The following is an 18961-nucleotide window of genomic DNA, read 5'->3' on the forward strand; positions in this document are numbered from 1 at the left end:
CAAATCGACACTATGTGGGCAAGAAAGTGAAAGACGCGAAAACAATTATATTAAAAAATCAGTTGTTTACAGTAATAATATGCATTTTGTTTTTCGACTGCTTGTTCTCAGCTTCATGATGTGTTAAGTTATCAGTTTTGTGAATACAACTATTCAGGATTTGCAATAAACATTGTTTGTACATCCATAGATACACAATAATATTTATCGTTTTAAACTTCATGCTGTGTTGCAGTTTACATTTGAATATGAATAAACTTAAAGATGACTTGAGGTTATATAGAACATTTTCCAAGGACACAAATATTTCCAAGTAAATCTAAGAGGTAAACATACATAGTAATGCTTCCACAGTAATCAACCGTTTATCAGGCATTAGGTAAAATTAGATTATTATAATTTACAGAGACTATCAAATCTCTGCATCAATAGCATAAAAATTAATAAAAAAATATTTTGACTTGATTAAACGGTGAACTAACATGTTTTGTTTGAGGAGATGGGCAATACAAAATCTGCAAAATGAGCAAACTCGTCACTCACAATATATATGTAAGCTGTGTCATATGTGCCTTAGACCCAACAAGTCCAATATCATTATAGTACTTTTAGAAAAAAATACTTGGTTTGTTATTTTCCTGGTCTTTCAAATAAAAATTTACTTCAGATGTCTATTAAACTTCTATACGTGTAATATATAACAGACACAGCAGGATTTGACTCCGATTGTAAATTTGTTTCCTTACATATGCCTGTCCGTTTGTACACATGGGTTTGGTTCATGTATTTGAACTAAAATCTTATCTTTAAGTCATATTCTCAAAATTCAACACGAAAAACTCTTACAATAAAGTTCAATAACCATTTTGAGAGAAGTAGAAGTACATGTTGTCAAATTCTTATTAAAATATTCCAATAAAAAATGGAAAGAAAATGAACTCTTTGTTTTTTCCGTGATGCCAAAACATAAGATACTTGTGAGGTGTAGTTGCAGACAAGCAAAAAAACTCATCATGGATACCAGGATTGAAATTTTTTATTTGAACCAGACGTGCGTTTCGTCTTCAAAATACTCATCAGTGACGCTCGAATAAAAAAAAATAAAAAAGGCCAAATAAAGTACAAAGTTGAAGAGCGTTACGCACCAACAATTCATGAAAGTTTCGCCAAATAAATTATATCTTATGTTAATTAACCACATGAATAAATAAACTTTAAAAGCATTTTTGTGCAATTTTTCTTAAGTTTTTCCTTTCTTGCTAGTCTATTCAATCAGATTGTTGTAATCATAAGATACATAATATATATATATATATCTTTTTTTTTTAACTGAAAGAAGTACGACACAATAGAAAGATCAACAACAATGGAACAATGGAAAAATTGTATGTTTTCAACAATCTGAGGTCAAGTAGAAACTAAAAAAAAGACAAACTTTATTAGGAATGACAAATGCTAAATGATATTATTATAAAACATAAACTAATAGAAGTCCTGTTATATCATTTTGCTATGACATTCTTGGCTACCGGTGGAATATGATCATACATAAGTGTGAATGAAAATAAATAAATGTCAGATTAAATCGAATGACGCGATTATTTTTGTCCCAGTCTTTTCATCCACCGCTGTCATGCCAATTTCAGTATTTCCAAATATGTATTCAACATTGACCTCCCTTGTATCTTTAGTTGGATTAGGAAACTTTATTGTTGCTGATCCAAGAAAGGTGCAGCTACTTTCATCGATATACATTGGCGATTTGTCTGTAGATACGTATATTTGCAATGGCATTTCTTTTTGCATAGGAAGGACAGTCAAATGACTTGTGGTAAATTTCTCACCTAATGATACTTCTTGGTCTTTCTCAACAATTTGGCCGAAAATGTTGGTGCATTTAGGTGGGTTTTCGTTTTCTATAAGATATTTTTTGTCATGAATATTTGAGTCGAAAATACAGCGAGTTCCTACACCATAGGAAAGCCGCATTATTCGTGACCGAATATATTCTGGTCTATGTCCGAATAGTACGGCCCCTTTCAAAACAGATAGACCCGCCTCTTCTGGAATGATAACCCTCTTGTTCTTAAAGTTCCGCTTAACAGCATCCTGTATTAGCATACATTCTGAAAATCCACCAACAAGTAGTAACTGAGAAACATCGGAAGCTGTTTTATTTCGCAAAATTTCTTTCATCAGCGAAATGATGCTTTCAATTGTGGGTTGAAATAGAGACCTCATTAGATCGGCTTCAACTCGCATCTTGTCCCCGCGAACGGTTAACTGGTTGCTGTATGGTGACGAACCAAGTACATCAACAAGATTTTCTCCAAGAACAGTTTTACATTGCGCATCAAGGGAAGCAAACGGTATAGTTATGTTTACTTTTGAATCCCTTTCAGGTGTAATTGTTCTTTTCACGGTTTCAAATTCTCGGAAAAGATCCAGATAAGCAGATGGGTCTTTATCTTTTACCTTTTTCATTAATGGACCTCCAAAAATTTTTACAAGCATCTGAAAGAACCGCCCATCGACTGAGGTACCCCCACAATCATTTCCAGCAGCTCTACATAATTCTTTCAGCTGGCCATTTGCCAGTTTTTCATGGACAGTTATATCAGCAGTACCTCCTATAAAATATAAACACCCGTAATATGAAGAGCGAATCATTTGCTTTTATTCTATTTAATTTAAAAAAAAACGAACCTTTCTTTCAGCATTGCTTTTTTTTTTTATAACGAAATGGCATGAGTACTTTGAAAACGAAACTTTGTGTCTTCTGTCCTTATTTGTTTGATTTGTTCGTGGCAAAGTTAAGCTGATGTTATAGTTTTATATTATGTTGTGCTGTTACAACACTGTAACATGTTTGAGGAAAATTGAACGATAACACAAATGATGTCCCCTCAACATTGGGTATGTTATTCAGTGGTTTTTGATTGCTGTCTGATATAACATTTGTTATTTTTTAAATCTTGCTGCTAATTTTTTGTTTAAATTGTTTCACATTTTCTTATGCCAGGGCCTTTCATAGCTGAATTTATGGAATCAGTTTTGTTTATCGTTAAAGACCGTAATATTGCATATAGTTGTTTAATTGAATGATACATTGATTACCTGAATAGCTTCAAGAGACCGCTCTATTTTATAGAAATATATGACAAACTTTTGATGTGTTGACATTAAAATTCAAGAAGCATTTGACAATTTTTGGAATTTGACCCAATAAGTGAAACATAAACCGGTGAATTTGCATAAGCATATTCGTTAGTTATATTTCATAGAGTACCTCCTAAGTCAACTACCATATATTTTGAACCCGGTTCGGTCATTGTAAAACCATCATCAGCTCCATGTAGTTTCTTTGTGGGAATATACTGGCAGAAAATGGACGCAGCTTCGGGTTCAAGTGCAATTTTCAGACAATCTTCTGGTATTCCTGCCTATTTAACATTTTTTAATAATTGGAATAATTATGCGCATCTATTACATTTTAAAACACTCTTTTTTAAGTTCGGTAAAACACATAACTCGGAAAGCATGTCGTCATGAAATCCCAAAATTTACAGAAAAGAATGTTTTATAAAAAAAAAGTTGATGGATCAACGACAATGAAATAAAACATCGCAAGCATAAAAAAATGGAAAACAAAAACCTCTATAACAAAGGTATCATACACCATAATAACACTTACATAATGATATTGTATCAAATTATGTTCGTTATCACTGAAATCAAATTAAAATTCTAATTCTGCTAATATAATTAGTTATCAAAGGTACTAGGAGTATAATTTAGTACGCCAGACGCGCGTTTCGTCTACATAAGACTCATCAGTGACGCTCATATCAAAATATTTATAAAGCCAAACAAGTACGAAGTTGAAGAGCATTGAGGATCCAAAATTCCAAAAGGTTGTGCCAAATACGGCTAAGGTAATCTATTCCTGGGATAAGAAAATCCTAACATCTTAACTTATATGTTCACATAATTCAAATACCGGAAAACAGAGAGAAACAACTCAGTTTTGTTTTAAACTGTCTATATGCGACTTGATGACCATCTTAAACAGACCAGATTAAAAGATTGGGAATATACGACAAAAGTTTTATTAAAAAATTAAACCCCCAAAAACAACAAAACAATCAACTACAATCAATACAAGAATGCTCAAAAAGTCATTCCTTAGATTGCATTCATGGTAAAACATTATTTAGATTTACCCGTATACATTATTCCATTTGGCGGCTTCGTATTCAAAGTTAATCTCAACCCTTATTTCATTGAATTTGTATTTATGTTCCGGACCATATGAGTATTTGAACCATACGCTTATGGTCATGACCATATGGGTATACACTCATATGATTCGACCATACGCGTATGGTCGGGGTAATGAACGCACTGCTACAGTTTACTTTTAATACTTCTAAACTCTTCATAGTATGGTATGACCGTTCATCAAAAAGAGGCTATCATATAGGTAATTTTATTATTATATTATAATAAAAAAATAAGCTTAATAAAAATTAGAAGTTTCACCTAGTTAATTTTACTTACTAGTCAAAACTATAATAAACACATTTTATACTTACGGTCATCACCGATGGTCATTACCGATAGTCAATATCGATTTGTTATTACGAGTGAATTGCAATATTTCGACTTAAAAAAATAAATTCCAAAAATGTCTTAATGAACTGAACAACATTACACAATTAAGAAGTTACTGGAAAGTAACATAGTTTATTTAAGTGGTTTGTGAATATGATGTATTGCAGTCATGTTACGATATTTGAGATATATGGCTTCTTTAAAAAAAACACCGAATACATATCGGAATGGCCCAAGACCTCGGTGTCACTGTACTCAGAGCTACAAAAAGGCTAGCTTTTCACTCGCAAACAAAAGGTGTAAATGAAAAGGATCGTGCACAATCAAGAATTGCAAATGCAAAAAAAACAAAAAACTATGATACCGTATGGAAGTAAATGTCACACAAACTTACATGTAAGAATGTAATTAACAATGAAAACTAACTATGGCATCAATATTTAATTTTTACGTGGTATTTGTATTATAAAAATAATACATTGTCATGTCACCATCATTCTTTTAGATTAAGTTTTTGTATTATTGAAACTTTTATAATGTAATTAAAACAAAAATATACCTATATGGTCCATATACTCATATGGTCCGGCCCGTTAATAACCAAACGAGTATAATATTCATATGGTCCGACCATACGCGTACGGTTGGACCATACGCGTATGGTCGGACCATATGAGTATATGCATATGGTCATGACCATACGCGTATGGTCCAAATACTCATATGGTCCGAAACATTTACATTGTGTCATAGATCAAATGTATTGATTGAGTTAAGCCATTTCAATGGATATTTTATAATGTGTCTTTCTATATTGTGATGTTACACTATTTTTTGTCGAGCCTTTGACTCAAGTCGAAAAAGCCAGACATACCGATCCTACATTCCGTCGGAGTCGTCGTCGTCATCGGCGGCGTCCACAAATATTCACTCTATGGTTAAAGTTTTTAAATATTTTTTTTAAACTATCCTTGGTTTGTACCAAACATAGACAGAAGCTAGTTTATCATCATAAGATAGTACCCAGAAGTAAATTTTGTCAAAAAATAAATCCATTTGATCCGTATTTTACTTTTAAATGGACTTGGATTGTCTGCCAGGAAACAACACATTCACTCTGTGTTTAAAGTTTTTAAAATATTAATTACTTTCTTATATTGTGTTTGATTTGTACCAAACTTTGACAGAAGCTTGTTTATGATCAAAAGCTAGTATCTAGAAGGAATTTGTGTTCAAATTTTATATCTGGACTTAGTTTTTCTTCCAGTTAACATACAGTCTGCAGTTAAATTTAAAACATTAATCAGATTAATAAACTATCCTGGATTTTTACCAAACTTGGACAGAATATTCATACAATCAAAAGATAGTATCAAGAGGAATATTTTAATTGATCTTTTTCCTCATTTTTGTAGAGCCTGCGATTTACAGCAAAAGAAGTCATGACACTGAGTTCCGCGGAACCCTTAAAAAGTTGTCAGGTAAAGCTGAAGGTTGGTAACTACTCGAACGTTAAAACCCGCTGTATTTGTTTGCACTTGTTCCAAGTCAGGATACTGATTTTCTATGGTTGCCGTTTTTTTAGGTGGTTCATATTTGTTTCTCGTATCTCTTTTTTTTAACATAGATTATACCGTTGGCTCTCCCATTTGAATGGTTTTACACTATATATAGTCATTTTGTTGGTACCTTTATAGTTTGCTGTTCGGTGTCAGCTAATGTTCGTGTTGAAGACCGTACTTTGACCTAATATGGTTTAGTTTAAAAAATGTGACTATGATGGAGAGTTGTCTCATTGGCACTCATACCACATCTTCTTATATCTATTTACAAAGTATAACTTTTTTTCATTTTGTCTATCTGCCCAATATTCTTCCATGTTATTTACATGAACTATAATTAGTCAATCTGATAATTAAAGCTTCAAAAATATTTTTATATACAAATAGTTCAGTCATAAAATTAAGTATAATGAAAACAATGTTATTAGAAAATAATTCCGTGATGTAAGAAATGATAATATCCCAATAAAACTAAATTTATTGTACATTCATACGAGGAGAATTAACCCTAGTTTACACTTTTTGCTACGTTTCTGAACAACAACACAATACGTGAATACAATTGTAAAGTAATCTAAATTTAAATTGTATTTTTTAGCATTGAATACACTACCTATACTTACATTAGCAGCGCTTTTTCGCATAAACTGCTTAGCAGCATCAGTCCAAATTGCAGGCACAGTAAGTACCCATTGTATTTCTGACTTATCCATTCCAGTTCCTTGTTTGTCTAATATATCTGTGAGATGAGTTACAAGTGCTTTTATTGACAAACCAAACACATCTATGGCAGGCACAGATTTTCCACTAATATCTTCCAGAACCATGTGACTTTTAATTTTCTGAAAGCATTTGCAGTTATAATTTGTGAATGGTGACATAATATGTAAAAATGAAAATAAAACTTTTGTAAATTTCATACTTTCTAATCACTTTTCCGGATTAACAGTTACAAGAAACGCTGAAAAACGAATATTTGAAAGCCAGGGATGCATAAGTAACGCAACCGTTAAAAAAAGATATCCATCTGATGAGAGAAGCCTTTTTCAACTGATTTTAAAGTTCGTTAATATGTTGTACTGTTACACCACTGTCCAAGGTTAGGGAAGGGTTGGGATCCCGCTAACATGTTTAACACCGCCACATTATGTATGTATTTGCCTGTCCCAAGCCGGGAGCCCGTTATCCGGTGGTTGTCGTTATTTGATTTGTTACATATTTGTTTTTCGTTCATTTTCATGCCCCCGCCTACGATAGTTGAAGGGCATAATGTTTACTGGCCTGTGGGTCAGTTTGTCCGATTGTCGTCTGTCCCGCTTCAGGTTCAAGTTTTTGGTCAAGGTAGTTTTTGTTGAAAGTTGAAGTCCAATGAATTTGAAACTTAGTATACATGTTCCCTGTCATGCGATCTTTCTTTTAGAAATGTCAAAATTATAGTTTTTATCCCAATTCACGGTCCACTGAACACATTTTTGCCTAGGGACTAGCTGAAGTACGCCTCCTGTTGCGGAAGTTTCTTGCTATATTGAAAACCCATTGGTGGCCTTCGGCTGTTGTGTGCTATTTGGTCGGGTTGTTGTCTCTTTGACGCATTCCACATTTCCATTCTCAATTATATAGAAAATTATAATGCGAGTGGGGCAGGGGCATCCGTGTACTATGGTCCCATTCTTGATTGTACATAAATATGTGCGTTAATTTTCTCGTTTGAATTGTTTTACATTTGTCATTTCGAGACCTTTTATAGCTGGCAATGCGGTATGGGCTTTGCTTATTGTTGAAGGCCGTACGGTGACCTATAATTGTTAATTTCTGTGTAATTTGGTATCTTGTGGAGCTGTACATTGGCAATCATACCACATATTTTTTATATAATTTTTACTTTTTACAAACAGTAATTTTTACACGCCAGATCCATGAAAATGACTGAAGCCTTTAATATGTACAAAAAACTGTAAGAACATCCCATCTTAATTGTTATTATATGTTTGTATTTTTAGATTTACCACTTGATGAAAATACCACTGTAGCAATCAGAATGAAGAGTTTTGAAGCTTTTAAGAATTAATTTAATCTTCTATTCACGTATTATTTGTGAAACATTAATTGTTTTAAAAGGACTAATTTTATGTATAAAGTCAATACTATGTAGACTTTAGAAGCCCAACTTTCTATTGGCTTAAATACACAAATGAAAGATCCGAAAACTGTACCCATAGTGATACTGAACGACATGTTTTTGAAACTATAGCAAAACTTTGGGTTACAAATTTTAATTCGTTATTGCAAAAATGAGACACTATAGTGAAAACCTAAAATGAAACAATTGAAGGCCAAAGATGTACTTCATTTGGCCTTTTTAACTTTTTTGGATTCGAGCGTCACTGATGAGTTTTTTGTTGACGAAACGCGCGTCTGGCGTATATACAAAATGTAGTCCTGGTATCTATGATGAGTTTATTTATTAACTAAGTGCATTCAGGAGAAGCTTATGATCAAGAAGTACCTACGTGGAATAGTTTAATCGATTTATGTAAACTTTTCCCGAGGGAATTTATTTTGTCAATATTATTTCAATTTGTTATCGCGAATTATGAAACATTTAAAATCAGGTCAGTACCAAAAACTATCGAACTCGAATTCTATAAGTTATAGCTCGACCGAGGGATTACAAATGGCAGTATAAAATAATTTATTATGGTGCGTCTGTAGCTATGGTTTTACCTACATCAGGAATCTTGATGTAAAAAACCTAAATGTTTGAAAGCCAAAGATGTATAACTACTTGTCAATGAATAATTAATAAGCTTGAAACCAGAAGACGCCTAAAATAAATTGCCGTAGTTCCATAATAATGTCTTTTTTTGTCAACGTCAATAACAACAAATAAAAAAAGAACGACAAAAAAGTAACTTAAAGTTAAGTCTGTGTAGTTAATAATGATAACAATTATGTAAAACCCTAAAACAAGCAGTATAGACAAAAAATAAATATGATTTTTTTCTTTTTTTTCTACCTTTTCTTAAAGTATTTCAAATTCTAAACTTCAAGACAAATTGAAATAATTGATCAAAGCTTTTTTAACAAAAGAAAAGAGAACAGCCGTCATCGTAGATACAAACAGCTTTTCATTTCACGTCCGCTATAAGGATAATGATGCTAGGCTTAAAACAAAATGTTACGACGAACGAAATTACTTCAGCCTTAAGATTTTTATGTAGCAAAATTCAAGCTGCGCCTGCTTATTGAGTACATATTTCCCAGTTTATTCTGTGTTATCATGAAATGTAATTGTTATGGTAATAATCATGTATTAGCGGTTTGAAATTTAAGTAGTACTAAGGACTTTCTACCCCAGGAATAGATTATCTTGCATGTATTTGACAAAACCTTAAAGAAATTTTGGTCGTACATGCAATTTATCTTTATCTGGCATTCATAAAAACATTGTTTTTAGAATGTCAATGATGAGTCAATTGTAGACGAAACACTCGTGTGGCTTACGAAATAAATTAATCCTTGTATTTATGATAAAGATTATCGTCCCAAAAATTTTGGCCCAAAATCTGATTTTTTTCCATAAAGAAAATGTGTTGAAAATTTGATGAAAATATACGCTTAAATCAGTTAAAAAAGATTTACACAAATTATTGTCAGTAGTGAAGTAATTTTGACGTCAAAATGAAGGTGAATTTCGTCAAATCTTGATGTTTTGCAGAATTCTGCCAAATATAAGAAAATTTTCTGCTAAATTAACATTGGCTCCATCCTTTGCCCACTAATATTTTCTCTGAACTCTTCTTTATATACAATACTCTTTACATTTCAGCAAAATTTCGACGGGCGAGAGTAGGCACCACATATAAAATCATTAAATAAGGTTTAAAAGTTTGCAAAAAATGGAACGTTTTCCTATTTTAAGCTATTGTCTTTAACTTCAGGGTACCCAGATTGCACCGAGTACCCAAATTGCACCTATTTGTCAAAAATAGCAGCATAAATCTTACAAGATTTCCCAGAGACTAAACAAGTGGTATTTTTATGATTTGATACTATGCACGTCTTTCAACATAGTTAAAATTATTTAGATATACACAAAACGTTCACAGTATTCATCAACAGATAAAGTGTTTACTGAACAAGCAAAATGTACGGAAACGTCGCCATGCGACGTCATCAAAACGTCAACTTTTTAAAATTAGCAAATACAATATGTATCCATTTCTTAAAAAAAATAAGAGTAAGCATGGGCTAATATCTAATTGTTCAATAGTTATCAAAGGTACCAGGATTATAATTTAGTACGCCAAAATATTTGAAGAAATTAAACAAAACTCTGTTATTCCACTTTAAAACATTTGAAGCAGATATTTAACTTTTTTTTTATATCATTCTTTCAAATATCATACATTTAGTCATACATACCCATCAGATTAACATTGATAATTAAAGGTTCAAAAACCTCTATAGGGCAAGATTTGACAGATGACGATGGAAGATGTTCTTATTGTTGTACCAACATTCCTGTCATTTTTTTCTCTCGAATGTGGTCTATTGAATTATAGCTTATCAGCGGATTTGAAGTAGAATGTGCAACGCGACAGGCGCCACGTGTTCAGTAGGATTTGTATACATTTCCGGAGTATCTGAAATAATCCCCGTTATTTGGCTGGGTTCGTGTTGCTCAGTCTTTGGTTTACTATTATGTGTTTTGTGTTTGTTGTTAGTGTTTTCGTCGTTTATCGTTTTTTTGCAATGGCAATGTCAGTTCGTTCCCTTTTTTGTAATACAGGTTGATATATAGGACTGCATTTATTTTATAAAACATTCAACCTTATATACGAACCGTGTTATTGTGTAAATTCATTTTAAAGCGTTGAAAGTAGTAGTAGTTGTCCTGTTCATCATCCATCACAATGTCAGCATACTTGTTTTCAGCCTCATATCCAAATGAGTCCAGCTCCTTTTTGTTGTTCAACAGTAGGCATGTTGGCGTTTTAAGGGACAAAAGAGCCCTTCCACCAGAATTCCAAGCTTGATTTGCATGTATTTTAAGAGGATCTGTTTTAAATTCATGTCTCATTGAAAATGCATAACCGGAATAAGTTGTACCAAAGTCTATAGCAGCCACCAAAAGATGATCTCCTTTCTTCTGCATTATTCTCTATTGTGATTAGGAAAACTGCAAAACAAGTATATTTACCTCATTTGAAAATAACTACTAGTAGATGGTCAACGGATCTTTGAAACAGCTCACGTTTACATCGGTATAATGTAACGATTAGCTTACTCAATTTTGTTCAATGGGGAAAAACCCGATTGTTTTATCATTCACAAATACTAGTAAGACATCTTTTTATTCAACCCAAGGACGTAATCGCAGATGCACTAATTATACAGATATTTTTTCTATCCATCTAATAATTCACTTAATTTTTAATGAATTTGACACCCATTCTATAGTATGAAAGGAATTTGAATGAAACGTTAGTTGTTATCTGAGACAAGTGTATATTTTTTCTTAATCGATTTATGAATAGTGAACAGCGGTATACTACTGTTTCTTTTATTTAAAACACTAATTTTGTATGTTAATGTCAGTCTTAATTGAATCCTAATGCACAATGAACTTGATGTTTCTGTATTGATTCTAATAAAAATGTTCATACTGTAAATTTTTACTGCAATTCATTGCAGATCATTCTGCTGTTGTTCATTCATTACATGTACGTAACGCGTGTGTTATGGCTGATATTAATCAATTTATAATTTTAGTAAAAATTACGATTTCTGTATTTTTTTTCCTGGTCAGAAATTTCTTTATCTACCTATATGGAGTTATTTTCTTTCAGAACCATAAATCATTCTTTTTCAAAATCAACCCGGACGATACCATGTTTCACTGAAATATGCTCCAAGGCATAAAATAATGACCTATGCCATTATTCTCCTTGATTAAAAATGCAATCTATAATTTACTTCAAAATTATATTCGTCTGATAGTTGCCGATTTTGGATTTTTTTTTTAAAGTTCAATCGATGATTGGTGTAAAAGAACTCGTCATTGCCCGCATTTTAATTTTAGAAACAAATAACGTGAAGTTTTGTTAATTTATCGCTATACAATACAGAAAAATTATCATATATGTGAGATGAATTTTAATGTAGACTTTCATAAAATAAGCCAAATTTAACATATTCGTGTGTAAGATTTTGAAAATTTAAATTCAGAACGATACACACTGAGAATAGAAAATCACACTGTGACCTACATCAGGAACATATATGTTAGATATACTGTTTCCAGCCTACATGTTTTTATATTCGTCTTCGTGTTAGTTCTTCACTTTTTAAAATTTATGTATACCTTCTCCTCTATTAAATGATCAACTAATACGATAGTCTTATATTGTATTGAATAACATTCATGTAACTCACAAAAGGGTCGGGTGGGGAGAGTATATAATTATATCCTGATTATCTGTTAAAAAAATGTATTGCTATTCAAAAGACAATCTTTCTGAATACTTCATACGATTCAATTTAAATTGTTGAAAAAATAACAACTTTTCCACAATAGAAATGTCATTACAAATAGAAAAAAAAACATACCCCCTCCCCCTTTTCTATAAACTAAATTGGTTAAATAAATTACTTACAATATGTCTTGTATTTGTCATACACCATCATCGGATGGTAACAATTATTTTTTATCTTTCTTCATGCAGTTACAGGAATATTTTTAGTTTATGTAAGATAATGATAATCCCTTTCTTCAGGGTTAAGTATGAGGCTGAGCGATAGCAAGTACTTATCATGAAGAAAGGGATTATCATTCTCTTACAAACTTAGAATATTGTAAAGTGCTCAAGGATAACATGAGCTCTTGCTTGGTTGTATTTAAACATTAGTTCCATTGTTATTGCAATGTTTGCAATTAAAGCACGACTTCCTTTATTAGCTCTTTTATTTATGGATAAATTGTAGTGGAAATATTAATGATTGTGATTTAGACATTAGTTGACACAACAGTACAATAAACTTGTAAGAAAAGTTTCTTGATTGTGAGTATGATTGTAAATCATATAAAATTTTAGCGAGGAATTATTTTTTTGCTTAATGTGCAGTTTAAATTCTTAAATTCAAAATTTGAATTACAACTAGATTTTATTTTAAAGTCGCTGTTAGAACAATTTTTTGCATAAGATGAAAGGACGCAAGACACCGCCCCTCTTTTATTGGAAACTTTTGGTTGATAATTTAAGGATTCATTGAAGCATAAATGGAGCGGGCCACCCTCAGTTTGTAGTTAGTGCACCTCCCCCTTTTATAAAAAACAAATTGAATTCGCTACTGCAGTTACTACTATTTTTTTTGTCAGCAAACTATTAAAATCTAATGCTTTTGAATTATATTCAAAGTTTAGCTAATTTCCTTTTTGCAATAATCTGAGATTTTAAAATAGTATATTTAGCTAAAAAGATTAATATATTTTTAAATCTTTTTTTGTCTTGCATTGTTTAAAAAAAAAGTTTTGTTTTAGTATAAATTTGAAGTTATTAATATTCTCGAATAACGTTTAAACTTCTTATTAATTCAATTTAATTGTTTGTTTCAAAATTTACCTTTTAGTCAGAATTCATCAAAAAAGTATTTCAAGCTGATAAATGTGCTTTGGGGCATTTGTAACTCATTTATATAAACTATTTTGGTTTGAACTGTAAAAAGGCCTAAACAAAAGGTTAATCCTTTACTAAGAATATGATTTCATTCATTCTTCACAATTAAGAAACACCAAATCCTACAATTTCATTGGACGAGAGCACTTTGCTATATTCTAATTGTGTATGGATAATAATTTAAAAGGTTTATATAATAATTTAGATTAATTAGTGAGTTTTATTTTTGCATTGTATTTATATTTAGAAACAGGTCGCTATGACAATTATCCTAGAGACAATCGTATTTGTAGATGTTGTAAAATGAATAATATTGAAGATGAATATCATTTTGTGTTGATTTGTCCTGCATATAGAACACTTATATGTAATTTTTTGCCAAAGTATTATTGTTCATGGCCAAATACACGAAAGCTATTTTTTACAAGCTGGGTCAAAAAGCTTAACTAAAAAACTATGTAATTATCTTAAAGCTGCATGAAACTAAGATTGCAAATTATCAGTTAATATGTTATTCATGTTATTATAAGTTATCTCTGCATTATCTAATTTATTTAATTGTTCTCTGTATTCTATCATATTTGTCATATATGTATGTACCTTGTATTATGATAAAGCAATGCTGTTGCTAATGCAATAAAGATTCATTCATTCAATGAGCCGTAGGGCGTATCAAAACCTGAACGCACTAGAAAGGAATATCCCACTTTAGTGAGGTCGGTAAAATAGGATACTAAATTTTGCAAATCTTTATAGAAATTATTATTTTTGACGAAAAATATAATGATACATTTTCTGTATGTAAGTGTTCAAGTTTCAATGGTTTAGATATGAGCCAACTGCCACAAGTTTATCAGAAAATTATAAATACGTGGTCAGGATTCATTCAAAAGTTTGATACACCTTCAAATAAAAGTGATATTTTAAATACAAGAATATTTGGAAATTCTTCTATTCGTTTCCAAAATAAACCACTGTTTTACTCTACTTTTTTAAAAAGCGATATCACAACTATCCAGGACATTTGGAATTCAGAAATCTACAGATTTTATTAGCTGTAATGAAATTTATAAGAAGCTGATTGATCGAAGAAATTGTATTTCCAAATTTTCAAATTTAAACAGGCCATTACTTAAGATTTCGTGCATTTTTTTTAAGTCTTGCGGAAACCAGAATTTGCATTATGAAAGTAAATTGAAGATATCAAATGACCTTGAATATATTCGTAATGTTTTAAATAAAGATTTATCTTCAAAATGTCAAATTAAGTGGGAGGAAATATTTGGAACAAATATACCTTGGGAAAATATGTGGTTGGGATTAAAACATTGGAAAATTGAAAATAAAGTAATTGAATTTCAAAGGAGATCCATGCACAATATTTTATATACTGAAGAAAGATTAAAAAAACGAAGATATCAAATGGAAAATGCCACATTGTCAAAATGACAGTAATATAGAAACCCTGCAACACTTATTCTTCAGTTGTAGTACAACACAGTTCATTAAAAAAAATCTCCAAGAAATACTAATGAAATCAAACATTGGAATAAATTATTCTTTTGTTGAAAATGACATTCTGTTAGGTAAAATCTCGGGAGAACTAAAATATGATAATTTTTTAAACATAATTATCATGTATTTTAAATGGACACTATGGAAAATAAGGAATTCAATAAAATTTAACAAAACGCCTAAAGCACCGCAAGATATTTATAAAATCTGGAAACAAAACTTGAAAAATAATCTCGAATTTGTTCTTCTTTTGAAAATCGTTAACATCATTGATAAGACAAAAATGGAATCGGTAATGATGAAAACTTAGACAGTAAATGTAGTATAAGCTTGAGTCAACGCGCATATCTTTTTATGGTTTATCGTGTAAGAATATCGATTTTATCAATTTATACAAACTTAAAAAGAAATGATAAAAAAGTATTAAACTATCATGTTTTTTTTGTAGTAAATGCACATCTTTTGTGTGGGTATCTTATTATTCACATGTACTTACTATTTTGAAATCATAGTATAGAACTGTTGGATGCTTTTAACATTATTTGAATATATTTTTTACACTAATTTGAAATCCAAGGTAAAAGGTGGACTACAATTTTATTACCTTATATTTCCCCTGGATATATGGTTCATTTTGTAAACAGGGACCCTTATCATGTTCCTGGACGACTAAGGTAATTGAAAAAGGAAATATTAAGGAATAAAACGTTTATATGTCTTAACAAAAAAATTTCTTTGACGGTATATAAGTCAGATAATGCATATCTCGGTGTGTTCTACGAAAAGAAAAACCTTCAAATATGCATTATCTATAACATAAATTTCCTATATTATTTGGAACAAGATCTGTATATAATGTACAACGTAGTGAGTTGCAACTATTAGAGGATATAACAGAAGGAATTGATATCAGCAGATTAAATATTTTAGATTACTTTCAGTTAAAATATTGTATTACAACAATTATTTTTGAATACAATATTTTTAAGCTTTTTAAGCCCTAGAAAGACCATTTAACTTGGCTATGATTATTTTTTGGGTTTCTTCAACTTTTATTTCATGAGTTGTATTTTTGTTCCAAAAGATGTCGCATAGATTTTTGATATATAAATGTATTATATCGTGCAGTTTATACGCTTTCAATACTGTTTTACCGAACAATTTTCCTTGTAAGTGTTGTCCTCTCGAACACCATGTTTTTTTAATCGATAAACTTATTTTCCAAATTGATCTTCACATCCACATACGTTGCAAATGATTTTGACTGAAACGATCAGAATACTCTATAAAAGAGTGATTATCATTTATGTATTTGATATGAATTTGTAACTGGTAAACCATTAGAGATAAAGATCTAAGGTCTTTCAATTTATCATAACAAGAGTGCACTCGCTGAAATGTCTCGCCTTCTTTACTTATCATTGATATTATGCTGATTGTCCTAAACTGTCACATAAACTTTACATTAACCAAGAAAAATTAAACATTGACCAATGAACCATTTAAAATTATTATATCTCATGGGAATTTAAAACTGTATTTATATAAAGTAAAGGAGATGTGTTATTATTGCCATTAAGACAGTCCAAATGAAGCGGATGTAAGCAAATAATTCATGAACAGTTTTGGAATCTGAATAAAGTACGGAAAAGAAGATAGACGCAATATTTTTTTTGTAAATTTTGTACGATTAAATCAGTAAAAATATGCATTCATTAAAAGTTTTTTTCTGGCTACGTAAAAAGTATTTTAAGCTTGACTTTGATTATGTATTAAATTTACATAGCGTAAAATTTAAAAAAATGTTTACAAAATGATGTCTCACAAATACATTTGATGCGCTGAATACATGAAATGAACAAAGACGAGAAACTTTTAATGCGTATCAATGTAACACATTTTGTAAACTTACACATGTTAACAGTTACTTATAACTTCAAATTTAAAGCACAGTTTCTCAAGCATTTGTGCACTTTCAAACAACAACAAACTCAACAACAAAAAAACACAACAAAAAACAACAACATTAATAAAAAAAAACTTATTAAGTAAGTAAATGGTTAATTATATTTTCAACACTTCAAGAAGTCAGTAAAACATAACTAAATCTCACAGGGCTTATAGGAACTAACTTAGACAGTATCAAATCGCAAACATATGTTAGTTTATCAAGAATACTAATGGTTAAAACAAATTTGAAAACGAGTGCTTCGTATCATGTATAATATGAGCAATTGGTTGAAACCTCGTTGCAAGTTCAATACATCGCCTACCATTGGTTGGATCTAAATTGCAATGACGTTGATTTTTTGACATTTCTACAGTTGCAGTTGGTCTTCACACTATAGAAATCGTATTGTAGAGAAACAATCGTCGAGATGGTTCATATATTAAATATGTGAAATTGTGCAAATCTTGATAACGACACTTAAAAGTCAATAGAATCTCACGAAATACACGTTTCATACAGATTTCCAAGTGAAAGGGTATAGGCATACATTTTGTTAAACATTACAACATAAAACGTATATCTTATCTGCTTACTTTACAAATTTAGAAATGAATTTCCAGAAAACCCCAATATGAATGATTATTTTAATATTTTACGAATGAACCGAAAGTAGATTAACTTACCGAATGCTGCAAAGATAAAGAAACAGGCAATTTTTAAAATTGTAAATATAGTAAAAAAAGCTTCCCGATGTAACAATAATATTCTTACCCGAAACTTAGGAGCTATAATAAATTTCAATGCAATATCTCTAACCGCTTTGTTTTCCAAAATGCCAGAAAACCCCAATATGAATGATTATTTTAATATTTTACGAATGAACCGAAAGTAGATTAACTTACCGAATGCTGCAAAGATAAAGAAACAGGCAATTTTTAAAATTGTAAATATAGTAAAAAAAGCTTCCCGATGTAACAATAATATTCTTACCCGAAACTTAGGAGCTATAATAAATTTCAATGCAACATCTCTAACCGCTTTGTTTTCCAAAATGCCAGAAAACCCCAATATGAATGATTATTTTAATATTTTACGAATGAACCGAAAGTAGATTAACTTACCAAATGCTGCAAAGATAAAGAAACAGGCAATTTTAAAATTGTAAATATAGTAAAAAAAGCTTCCCGATGTAACAATAATATTCTTACCCGAAACTTAGGAGCTATAATAAATGTCAATGCAATATCTCTAACCGCTTTGTTTTCCAAAATGCAAGAAATTCTTGGAACTGTTCATTCAACGAATACAAAATAAACTAGACCTTTAAAATCTATATGTGTGTGTACTAGTTAAAAGATCGCTTGAATGTTTAAGGATGTAAAGATAAACACTATAATGTGTTATTTTATTTTCATATCTCATACAAAATAAACTAGACCTTTAAAATCTATATGTGTGTGTACTTATTAAAAGCTCGCTTGAATGTTTAAGGATGTGAAGATAAACACTATAATGTGTTATTTTATTTTCATATCTCATACAGAATAATCTAGACCTTTAAAATATATGTTTGTATACTTATCCTAAAAAGTTCGCTTGGATGTTTTGGGATGTAAAGATGAAAACTTTAATGTGTTATT

The 18961-nt window shown here is 30.7% G+C and overlaps 1 protein-coding gene across 1 annotated transcript; it reads right to left on the reverse strand.

The window, feature by feature from the left end:
* Window positions 1-1423: 1423 nt before the first annotated feature.
* LOC134726906 (heat shock 70 kDa protein 12A-like) lies at window positions 1424-18650 on the reverse strand. The gene is made up of 5 exons (XM_063591307.1): window positions 18530-18650; window positions 11023-11358; window positions 6800-7018; window positions 3290-3443; window positions 1424-2630 (listed from the first exon to the last, which is right to left on the reverse strand). Exons 2-5 carry the CDS (start codon window positions 11332-11334, stop codon window positions 1576-1578), a joined length of 1740 nt encoding a protein of 579 aa, XP_063447377.1. The 5' UTR covers window positions 11335-11358; window positions 18530-18650; the 3' UTR covers window positions 1424-1575.
* Window positions 18651-18961: the final 311 nt, after the last annotated feature.

The sequence above is a fragment of the Mytilus trossulus genome, chromosome 7 (genome assembly GCF_036588685.1).
Source record: "Mytilus trossulus isolate FHL-02 chromosome 7, PNRI_Mtr1.1.1.hap1, whole genome shotgun sequence".
NCBI lineage: Eukaryota > Metazoa > Mollusca > Bivalvia > Mytilida > Mytilidae > Mytilus > Mytilus trossulus.

What these genes read in the sequence shown, in the direction of transcription:
- LOC134726906 (XM_063591307.1), bottom strand. Translation starts at nt 11,334, where the DNA reads ATGCAGAAGAAAGGAGATCATCTTTTGGTGGCTGCTATAGACTTTGGT. An exon ending in TGCGAAAAAGCGCTGCTAAT is followed by an intron (nt 3,444 to 6,799) that starts GTAAGTATAGGT and finishes AATGTTAAATAG; the next exon opens with GCAGGAATACCAGAAGATTG. An exon ending in TATGGTAGTTGACTTAGGAG is followed by an intron (nt 2,631 to 3,289) that starts GTACTCTATGAA and finishes TATATTTTATAG; the next exon opens with GAGGTACTGCTGATATAACT.